The sequence below is a fragment of the Miscanthus floridulus genome, chromosome 5 (assembly GCF_019320115.1).
Source record: "Miscanthus floridulus cultivar M001 chromosome 5, ASM1932011v1, whole genome shotgun sequence".
Classification (NCBI taxonomy): domain Eukaryota; kingdom Viridiplantae; phylum Streptophyta; class Magnoliopsida; order Poales; family Poaceae; genus Miscanthus; species Miscanthus floridulus.
The window spans coordinates 52768551-52780162 of record NC_089584.1 but is presented as its reverse complement, the minus strand read 5'-3'; the positions used below and the strand labels follow the sequence as shown (position 1 = coordinate 52780162).

Sequence of the window (11612 nt, the reverse complement as noted above, 5' to 3'; positions counted from 1 at the left end):
TGGGGGTCCAGCGTCCGGTCGACATCAGTAAGGTTCCAGTAAGGGAAAATGTGACCGGACGTTGGCCAGCGTCCGGTCAACACTTAACCACTGGAGTTCAGGTGTACCGACCGGTGCATCCGGTCAACATGACCGGAGCGTCCGGTCACCCCGCAGAGGCACATAACGGTTCGTTTTTCAGCCGGTGTTATAAATACAACCTCCACTCGTGTGTGGGGGTACTTTTGCTCATTCCAACAGCTAAGAAACATGTTTGTGAGTGCCAAGAAGAGTAAGACCCTAGTGAGGTGATTGAGATTTGAGAATCCCAAAGAGAGCCCTCATTAGTGAAGATCAAGAGTAGCAAAGTGTGCATCCACCCTTCTCATTAGGCTTGTCGTGGTCAAGTGAGAATTCGTGCTTGTTACTCTTGGTGATCGCCATCACCTAGACGGCTTGGTGGTGATTGGGAGCTTGATGATCATCCGGAGAGCTTGTGGATGACCCAACTCAAGTTGTGAGCAGTTGTGGGTGATTCACCGCGACGGAGTGTCGAAGAATCAACCCGTAAAGAGCACTTGATCCTTGCGCGGATTAAGGGGTAGCTGCACCCTTGCGCTGGTGCTCCAACGAGGACTAGTGGGAAGTGGCGACTCTCCGATACCTCGGTAAAACATCACTGCATTCCTCCTTCTCTATTTACTTTGAGCAATTCGATTCTTGTCTTTATATTCATAGAATTGTCATGCTAGAGTGGGATTGGAACTTAGGTTGCAAGTCTTTTGTGCGGTAGAACAAATAGAAACACTTTCTAGGCTCAAGGGGTTAATTGGGCTAACCATAGGATTTAATTATTGCAAAGAAATTTAGAATTAGCCCAATTCACCCCCCCTCTTGGGCATCTTGATCCTTTCAATTGGTATCGAAGCCTTGTGCTCACGTATTTAGGCTTAACCGCCTAGAGCAAGACGTCTAACGGGGATGGACCTCCTCCTATCTTTGAGGGAGATGATTTTTCTTATTGGAAAATTCGCATGGAGGCGTATCTAGAAGCTCTAGATATTGGTATTCTTAGAGCCACCTCACAAGGCTTCCTAAAACCTTGGGATGCTACTCACCTACAAGGCGATGAGGTGAATTACGAGAAGTGGAATACAAAGGCTCAAAACACCATCTTTAGAGGCCTTTGCAATGATGTGTTTAATCGGGTGAGGAACCACAAAGACGCCCATGCACTACGGTCGGACGTTTGTGCGCTCCTTGAGGGAACTAAGAGTGAGCGTGAGGAACGCTATCATCTTGTCATGAAAAAGCTCAACTCTTTTGAAATGCTTCCTAAAGAATGTGCTAATGAAATGTATTCACGTTGGAATGTTCTTGTAGAGGAAGTCAATGGGCTTGGACTCACTCAAATGCAACCATTCGATGTTGTAAGAAAGATCTTGAGTGTCCTCCCCATTGACAAATATGGGCATATTGTGACCATGCTTCATCAAGGTGATCTTTCCGCCGCTACACCGACACAAATCTTGGGAAATATCAATACTCATGAGATGTACATGCACATTACACCACAAAATGGCTCATCCTCTACCAAGAAGAAAGATAAGGACTTAGCATTTAAAGCTAGCCAAGAGAAGGGTAAAGCAAGACTTGAATATAAAAGCTCAAGTGATGATGAAGTTGATGATGAAAGTCTTGCTCTCATGGTGAAGAAGACCGCCAAGATGCTAAAGAAGCTCAACAAGAGTGGCATCAAGTTTGATGGCAAGAAGAAGAAGTTCTTCACTAGCTCTAGAAGGAAGCCAATCTCCGAGATGGATTGCTTCAATTGTGGAGAACTTGGTTATCTAGCACACCAAGGCACTAAGCCCAAGAAAGACAAGTTCAAGAACAAATACAAGGGCAAGAAAGATGACTCAAGCAATGAAGAAGAAGAAGAGAAGAAGAAGAACAAGCCATACAAGAAGAGAGATGGCAAGAAGAGGGACTTCCACAAGAAGAAGAAGAGTGGAAAGGCATACATTGTCGGTGATTGGCTCACGGACATTGATTCATCTAGTGCCTCATCCGGTGATGATAGTGACAACGAGAATGTTGCCGCAATTGTTATCAACTCTTTATCATCTTCATCGACACCACCGCCATCATCCTCTACACACCTATGCCTTATGGCTAAGGGTGACCGCAAGGTATATAACAATGATGATAGTAGTGATGATGAGCATGCTAGTGATGATGATAGCGATAGCGATAGTGATGATGATGAATATGAATCACCTTCTTATGATGATCTTGCTAGATTGCTAAAACAATACACTAAGATCATTATAAAAACTAGAGCTAAAAATAAAAAGCTAGAGGCTAAAAATGATGCACTTTTAGCAAAATGTGATATAGCCAAAAAGTCTAGTGTTGAGCTTAGAGAAGCAAATGATGCTATATCATCCAAACTCGAGGAGCTCAAATCTTCTAAGAAAGAGCTTAAATATAAACCTGATAAACTTGAGAGGACACATAATGAGCTCATTACTAGCCACAACAAGCTAAGAGAAGAATATACCACTCTTAAGGTTAATCATGATACTCTTGTTATTGCTCAAGAATTCTTATCCAATGAGCCACATGATGCTACTAACGATGTTGTTAAGATTGATATAGCTACATCATGTGATGACTTGATTATTGAGAGCATTGAGCAAAGTTCTAGTAGCAAGGGCAAGCAAGTGGTTGAAGCCGATGATTATGATGAGTTTGTCAAGCTCAAGAATGACAATGCAAAGCTCAAGAAAGATCTTGAAGAGATCAAAAGCCACAACACCATTGTGCTAGAAACTCTTGATCATGATGGTGAGTTGATGCTTGAAAATGAGAAGCTCAAAGTAGAAAACAAGAAGCTCAAGGAAGAGAAGAACAATGATGCTCTCAAGGAAGAAAACAAGAAGCTCAAGTTGGAGAAAGAGCATCTTAAGATTGGATTGAACAAGTTCACTAGAGGCAAGCATCTTCAAAGTGAGCTACTAATGAACACCATCATGAAGATGGATAGAAGTGACATTAGGTACTTGGCAAATCAAGAGAAGAATGCTTAAGCTCAACAACAACATAAGTCCAAGCCAAAACCAAAGAGATGTTTTGAGTGTGGACAAGAAGACCACTTTGCTCATGAGTGCCAAAGTCCACCACCACAACTATTGCCCAAGCATGCTAGACCTTTTGCTTCCAATGCTCACTACATGCTTAGAAAGGATTCTAGTGGAAAGATGAAAGTCATGTTCTTAGGTCCTCCCAACAAGAATAGGCCTAAGAAAATTTAGGTTGCAAAGTCACTTGTTGAGAAGGTGAAGGGCCCTCAACAAATTTGGGTTTCTAAAGCTTGATCTCTTGTGTGTAGGTGAACTACAAGACCGGTGAAAGTCATTGGGTTATTGGTAGTGGTTGCACACAACATATGACCGGTGATCCTCGTATGTTCACCTCACTAGATGAAGAAGTAGATGGACAAAAAAGAATCACATTTGTAGATAACTCAAAGGGCAAGGTCAAAGGATTAGGCAAAGTGGCTATATCAAATGATCATTCCATCTCCAATATGCTATATGTTGCTTTATTGAGTTTCAACTTGCTATCCGTTGGACAATTGTGTGATCTTGGCTTCCAATGCTTGTTTACTGAGAAGGAGGTTATTGTATCCAAGAAGGATGATGATTATGTGATATTCAAAGGATTTAGATACAACAACCTATATCTAGTGGACTTCACCTCCAAAGATGCAAACTTGAAGACATGTCTATTCACCAAAACAACACTTGGGTGGCTATGGCATAGAAGACTTGCTCATGTTGGGATGAGCTCACTCAAGAAGCTAATGAAGAATAATTTGGTGAGAGGGTTGAAGGATGTGAAGTTTGAGAAGGACAAGCTTTGTAGTGCATGTCAAGCCGGCAAGCAAATTGCAAATACCCATCCAACAAAAGTTTTCATGTCAACCATAAGAGTGCTAGAACTCCTTCATATGGATTTATTTGGACCAACAACATACAAAAGTTTAGGAGGGAATCTTTATTGTTTTGTGATTGTTGATGACTATTCAAGGTGATGTAGACTAGGCCCGATCTTCCGAAAGGTATGATAGCGTCGATTGGTGGAGACTCGATGTTCACGATCTAGGCTTCAAACCAAGACTAATTCGGACCCCCGCAACCGTTACACCACTGCTCCGTTGGTTATCAACCACGCGAACGTGATTGACCTCGCCGAGAAGGCTTTCCTGCAAGCGGATCGAGAACACAAGCAAGAATGGGATGAACGCAATCTGAAATTGCAAATAAATATGAGGCTTATGATAACGAGAAGGAGTTCAAGTCTTTATTTGAAAGGACTAATCGCCACAGGCGAACAAGATCAAGAACTAGGGCCCTGATTCACAGCAAGCAGCCTTGGAGGCACAGTTGTAGCAAAACGATGTCTGTTTCATGAGGAAATCAAGAACTAAACAAAACCCAAACCCTAAGGAGAGCGATGGCTGGTATTTATAGTCTTGGGCGTCACCCCCTGGACGCGCCCTCTAATGGGCCCAAACACGATACATGGTCCAACGGACCAAAAGAGGGTGTCGTAGCACCTTGACAGATTCTAGACGCTGACTTTTTTTGACGATTCCCGTTGATTCTGAAGAGATTTTGACGTGAGACCAATTGGGTTGGCTTCCTTATCCAATTAGCTTTCCATCTATATGTGGATCATCGAAAACGGAGTCCAGATGCGTCCTGGGTGACCAGTTTAAGGCAGACTGGTTCTGGAGGCCGAGATTGACTCGAACTTGATTTGAGCCTCCACCTTGGTGACTCGAACCGGATGAGCTTCGGGCCTCCTTCATGCTTAGGACACCCTCGCTGATCTCCTTGGTCTTCATATGGTTCTCCAAGCATAGTCATATGTATGGAGGTCATGTCCTCATCATCCTCCGTTTCTTGACGAAAAGCCGTCCTCGGCGTCGATTTTGTTTGAAGTCGATCCTACACAACATGAGGACAAACGAGGTTTCCAAAATAATGGGAATGGACAATGCTGTGAGAAAGAATATAACCACATGTCCAGGTTTGTAGCATGTCTTGTCCTACAGACTAGATTGATTTTGCAATGCCACCGTGAAGAGACGCAACATCTCGGAAGCAAATACAAGAGTCGGTAGGGTTTGATGGGCCATAATTTTTGAGGCCCTGTATGATCGCACGTCTTGCATGTGCATGGGGCACGACCCTGGCCTAGGTTCACTGGAGTCCACGACATGTAAAAGCTTCGGGTCTAACTCAACCTAAAAGAATGGCTTGATATGTGAGACCTGCCCTTGTCTTATACTCCCTCCATTCCAAATTATAAGGCATTCTAAGAATCTTGGAGAGTCAAATCATCTCAAGTTTAACCAAAATTATAAAGATTTATAATATCAAATAGGTATATTATGAAAATATAATTAACAAAGAATCTAATAATACTTAATTGGTATCATAAATATTATTATCTTATCTTAGGGATGGAGGGAGTATGTTGTGGTCCCACACCATTAATTTTCGATGTGAGACTAAACCTAACAATTTCCCATCACACAAGGATCCCAACTTTTCACATCACACAATCCTGTGTCACGTAAGAAAGATGTTATCTCTAGGCCTTAGTCCAACTCTTCATGTCACACACAACCATTGTGACCCTCTAAGACATTAATGAGTTTTTTTGTCACCATGTGACGCCTAAGATTTTCTAGGTTTTTCGATCATGGGCAGCGCGGATATGGGCCTAGGGCCACTAGGCCTTGGAGTAGGGTTTTTTTGAGCAAAGGGCCTTGGCCTAGGAGTGGTCCAAAATATCTCTTTAGAGTACATGTAAATTTGTAGCCCCCATAAAAAATGTAAATTTGTAACCCAGTTCCAAGACGTTGGGCCAAATTTCTTCGTCCTAACCAGCCTCAGAGAGGAGAGGAACCGCGACTCCTGATTCCTGAATCCCGTCCCCGTGCTCTACACAATCAGCGTCTCCGCCCGCCGGCCGCCGCAATCCCGAGTTCCCGACTCCCCTCCACCCGCCGCCCGCCGGACCCTTCCACAAGGGGTTTTGCCGCCTACCCGCGGCTCCACGCTCCACAGTTGGCCCTTGCGGCCTTGCCCCTTGGCCATCGGAGGCGGGTCTTGGCGTTGGCCATTGGGTGGCTGCCCGCCTGGACACCTAGGGCCTGCCCGCAGCAGCATTGCCATCGCGGCGTGCCGGCGTTCATCGTGGCGTTGTGGGAAACAGGGCAGGGAACTGCCCACAGGGCCGTAGCACGCAGGACGGCAGGAGCCGAGCACCTTGTCCTCTTGTCCACCAGGCACCAGCAGTCTAGCATGTAGCACAGGAACTGCCGTCTGCCGAACTGGTATGCCCCTACCACATGCTGACACACACAAGGAAGCAAGCAAGTGGGCCGACATGAGTTTTGTGTACTTAATCTGTTAATCATAGGCTATTTGGTTTGATTTGTATTATACTAAGACTTCACAAATTTAGAGATTAGAAGAAATTACAACCAAGTTAATTAGATATATCAAATGATGTTGGATACATAGATATAGGCATATATCAAATTTGTTTTTTGTTGCATAATTGTGTTACTTATCACTTATCAACTTATTATTCGTAGCGGACCGAGCCTAGCTCGGGTGGCAAGTGCCCAGGTGTTGGGGCTGGCCGGCCGGAGTTCGATCCCCCTGGGGAGCAGAATTTCCGGTCTCGCACCATATTTGTTTCGTGCAGGTCCTGGATAATCACGTTGTGCTACAATGGGACTACGATGTGCCCGTCGTCTATAAGGCTTGTGAGGCTTCGGTGATCTCCAGAAGGACGTTTGAGGTGTATAGGTTGTAGTTTCTAGAGGTGTGCGTGTGTGACGGTGTGAGTGTGTTGTGTTGAGTACAGATACTACAACTTGTACACTAGGAGTCCAGGCTCAAAAAAAAAACTTATTATTCGTATCTATAATGAAGTATATGTTGCTAATTATCAACCATATACTGAGCCGATTCAAACTATTTGTGGCCAGTCTGATTATTTGGTCCAAATCTATTGAACCGGTGGTTCAATCGGTTTTTAATGTTTGGATCAATGAATCCATGCCCTCGCTGGTTCAATTTTTGACCCGGTTTGGTCCAATTCACTCGGTCTACATCTATTGACCTGATGCTGGTGATATACACGCTTTGACAGTGGCCCTAGGCTTCAAAACTGACGAGCTCCGCCACTGATCATGGGCTTTGTTACCATTTGTTGAGATAGACAAGAAATTTAACGTGAAAAAACCTTCAATGTAAAAGGGAAAAACTATGGGGCAAAAATCTTATTATGTGTTTGTACAAATTATAATGGAGAGGTCTAGACTTTATCTATAGTCCATGGAACTGAGCGTGACCAATTAGGACCGTACTCCAGTTCCCAGTTGTATTTGAGTCATAACTCTTACAGGGGAAGTCTTTTGGCAAGGACTAGCTAAAATATTACAGCAAATGATTGGGTGAATGCAATTACCATTGCAGTATCTTATCTACTAAACATGGTCAAAAGTACACATTTTCCAAAAGTTTATTATAGAACTAATACAATTATACAAGCTCCATTCAGATGAATGACCACTTATCTATACAACTAGTTGGCTCTGCACAGCCATTTCCTGGCGCCTCTCCTGCTGCAGACCACCTGCAAAACAATGGCCAGCGCGAAGCCCAGCCCAAAGCCAGAACCAACGAAGAGGCACAGCATGACAACTTGGAACCTGTGGTCAGCAGATTCTCCACCAGGCACATGCAATGGCGGCGGAGCCTTGGCGGCCGACGGCGGACGCGTCAGGTTGCACTGCACGGGAAGCGGGCATCCGTATAGCCCTCGGTTGCCTCCCTGGAAGGAGCTGCTGGGGAACGTCGAGAACTGGGTGCCCGAAGGTATGCTCCCGCTGAGGTCGTTGTAGGAGAGGTTGAGCCACTCGAGGGCCGTCAGCGAGGCCAGCGACTGTGGGATCTCCCCCGTGAGATGGTTCCACGAGAGGTCCAGCGACTCGACCTGCGACAGGAGGCCGAGCTCCGCCGGGATTTCCCCGGTGAAGGCGTTGCGCGACAGGTTGAGCACGAGAAGGGCAGTCAGGTTGCCCACCGTCCTTGGAATGGAGCCGCTGAATCTGTTGTTGGACAGGTCAATCAGCATGAGGTCGAGTTGTTGGTCTTCGAGCATCCTCATGTATTGTTGCTTCATGGCGACCTCGACCGGATTTCGTCGTTCCTGATGTATGTCAGTCTCACCCTGTTCACCTATCACTATTACCTCACGTACTTTGTGCACTGTGCTGGCCTGAGCCATGGTCTTGAAACTGTAGAAGAGTCCCGGTGGTAGCACTCCAGAGAAGTCATTTTCCGCAAGGTCAATGATTTGGAGACTGGAGAAGTAAGCAGACCTCGAGTGATTCTTCCTATGACTATGAGGGTCCATGGTCACTGTCGTCACTGGACCGTAAAACTGGTTGGATCTCAGGATAAGCACACGAAGGTCCATTCAACTCTCTGCAGTTAGCTAGCCATCTTGGCAAGCGCCCTCGGATCTGATTTCCATGTAAATCTACGGCCTCCAGTCTACATGTCCCGTCCATCTCCTGGGGCCACGTTCCCTCGAGGCGATTGCCCCTCAGGTTTAGCACCCGCAGGGCATTATTGTAGCCTCTAAGCACGTAAGGTGGGACCTCCCCGCTGAAGTTGTTACCGGATAGGTCCAGATCTCGAAGAGCCTCACCGTCCTGCTCCTCGTAATGAAACTGGTCACACTCTGCATACGGAATAGTCCCACCTAGTTGGTTGTTTGCCAAGTTGATGGAGGGTGCAGTACCATAAAGCGTGAGGAAATCGCCGGGCAGCATGGAAGAGAATTTGTTGTTGGAGTAATCAAGGTAAGGCGCAGAGAGAAGCGAAGGCGAAGGCACGGCACCGCGGAGCCTATTGAAGCTAAGATCAATGTGCGATATGACAGTGTAAGCAGGGGGCTGTGCCACCTCAGTGAACATGTTGTGAGAAAGGTCCAACCACGTGCTCGTGTTTCTCCAGATCCAGTCAGGTATCTTGCCACCGATGCCATTATAAGAGAGATCCAGCCAGTCAAGGGACGGTAGATGTCTTATGACACTAGGTAACCTAGTTAGGCTGCAGGATGCAAACGCCAACTCAGAAATACTACTATTACTGCTACCACTGGTCCAGGGTTCGTCTCCGACAATAGATACCAAGCTGTTACCAGAGGCTGTAAATTTAGCGAGGTTTCTTAGCCTAGAGTAGCTACTTAGATTCACCGTCCCTGTGAAATGATTGGAGTAGAGAGCAATGGTATCAAGAGCAGTGAGCTCCAAGAATGAGGTTGGAATTGTACCAGTCAGCTGTTTGCTACTCAAGTCAACTTGAAACAATGTGCCAGATGCATTATGGAACTCCTCGATCGGACCGGAAAAGTTGTTCACCTGCAGATGTAGTTCCACCAATGCTGGCAGGGTGAATATGGTTGCGGGTACTGTCCCTGTGCATATATATACAGAGGGAGAGGCATGATTATTAGACCATTTGCTATAACAACCTTTGGCAATGCTTTATATAGATTACGAGAGTTGCTATATTTCAGGTGTCTGAATTTTGATATGATTTCAAGTAACCACCTGATGCAACTAACTAGTACAATTAAAAAGGACAACTTGCAAGAAACAATCTACAATTTTTTTCTATATTCAAACAATGACAAAATTGCCTATTGCTGGAACACACCAAAAAAATCAGACACCTGGAATATATATATACAGGAGAAGTGGAACGAAAATGTTCCAGCATGCTGAAAGCTTACCCATGAGGTTGTTGGAGGAAACCGAGATACGTTGCAGCCGTATTAAACTTGTAAGTGACGGAAGTTGTCCAGATAAACTAGAATTTGAACAATCTAGTACGGTCAAGTATGTCAAATTGCTGAGCTCCCAAGGCAGGCCCCCGGAGAGTCCGTTATCATAAAGGTGTAATTCCTTCAGTAACGAGAGATTCCCTATGGAGTTTGGAATACCACCAGAGAGGTTCGTGGAGCTAAGATCTAGAAACCTGAGATTTTTTATTTGAGTGATCCCAAGCGGAAACGTTCCCTCGAACATATTTGAAGAAAGGTCAAGGACTCTCAAATGTGGGAAGCTATGAGCAGAGAACAGATTAGAGATATTGCCGTTTAACGTGTTGTCACTGAGATGAATCTCTTGCAGGGAATGAAGACCCGTAAAGGAAGGTGGGATCGAACCAGAAAGATTGCAGCTCTCTAACTTGAGGACTCGAAGATTGGTCAATCTCTCAAGACCCGACTCTGGAAGTTGTGAGCCGCAAAGGTCGAGGCCCTCCAGGTTGAGGTACCGGAGGGAGGTGAGGTTGAAGAGAGCAGGGTGAAGGCCGCTGCAGACCTTCAGGCCACCGCTGTACAGGTCGAGGGCAGTAACTCTCCCCGTGATACCGTCGCAGCTGACGCCTTCCCACCGGCAACAGTCAGTGCCTGATCTCCACGACGACAACGTCGTATTGACATCGCAGCTATCTGTGGCTGTGGGGAATGCGAAGGACCCCTTCAGCTGGAGGAGCGCCGCAGCCTCCTGCGAGCGGCATAGTGCTGGGACTCGTGAGGTGCCGCTGCCGCTTGATCTGCTGATAGTTTCTGACAGTGCAAGGGAGCAACTTGGGAGCTGGTGGCTTGCCGAAAGGAGGAAGCTGAGACAAACAGCTAGATGCAAATGCAACCATGAGGCGTGATGAGTGCTTTTGCGAGCCATTTTGCAGGCTTGCTGCTAGGCAAATCAAGGATGCTTGGGATGCTGAGGTATCGAGGCGAACGCACTTGCCTATCATATACTAGGAGTGAGTGACCGGGATTAATAGAATCATCTGTAGCTGGGTAGTGCAACACAAGGAGTACATAAATGATTCTAAGCAACGCTGTGCTTCTTCGTGGGCCGCTGCAATTATATGTATCACATGCAGGAGTACTCAGTTGACTTGACGTCAACGGTCAGTCAACTCAGGTATACAACCTATATTTTTTTTATTTTTAAAAAGATGATTTTAGTTTTGGGTTTGGTCAGAATCAAATTACCTTAAATTTGACTAATTTTAGATAAAATATTGCCAATATGTATGACTTTAGGTGCATTTAATAATACTTATCTTGCTCTTCCTTTTTTTTTCTTCTTTTGGATGCGGCTTTTCTTTTCTCTTTTTGCACCTTTAGGTCTTTTGCTTTTTTTTATCTCGGTAATAAGTGCTGCAAAAGATAGCTAGTCAAAAATAGAAACACTTGTACAGTTATGACCAAGTGCTGCTGGGTAGGGGGATAAACGAGTGAAACACGGTAGTAGCTAGGATCAAGGAAAATCAATCACTCGGAATCCTTGTGTCGTCTCGTTGCTTTCAAAAGGCAAGCCAGCAGTACGACGCTTAGTCTGATACTGTAACTTACATTGTATAATTTTTTTTTAAAATTATGTCATGGACATCATGTTTATGTATTATTGCACATGATAAAATAAGAAATTAAATTTTATTGCACTAATTCTC

General features: G+C 45.2%; 1 protein-coding gene across 1 annotated transcript; it reads right to left on the bottom strand.

The window, feature by feature from the left end:
- Positions 1 to 7642: 7642 nt before the first annotated feature.
- LOC136452189 (receptor-like protein 50) lies at positions 7643 to 10870 on the bottom strand. Its single transcript, XM_066452828.1, is given in 3 exon segments — positions 7643 to 8554; positions 8556 to 9558; positions 9877 to 10870. Coding segments are annotated over 3 exon segments (2856 nt in total). The 5' UTR covers positions 10832 to 10870; the 3' UTR covers positions 7643 to 7656.
- Between the last annotated feature and the right edge of the window lie 742 nt (positions 10871 to 11612).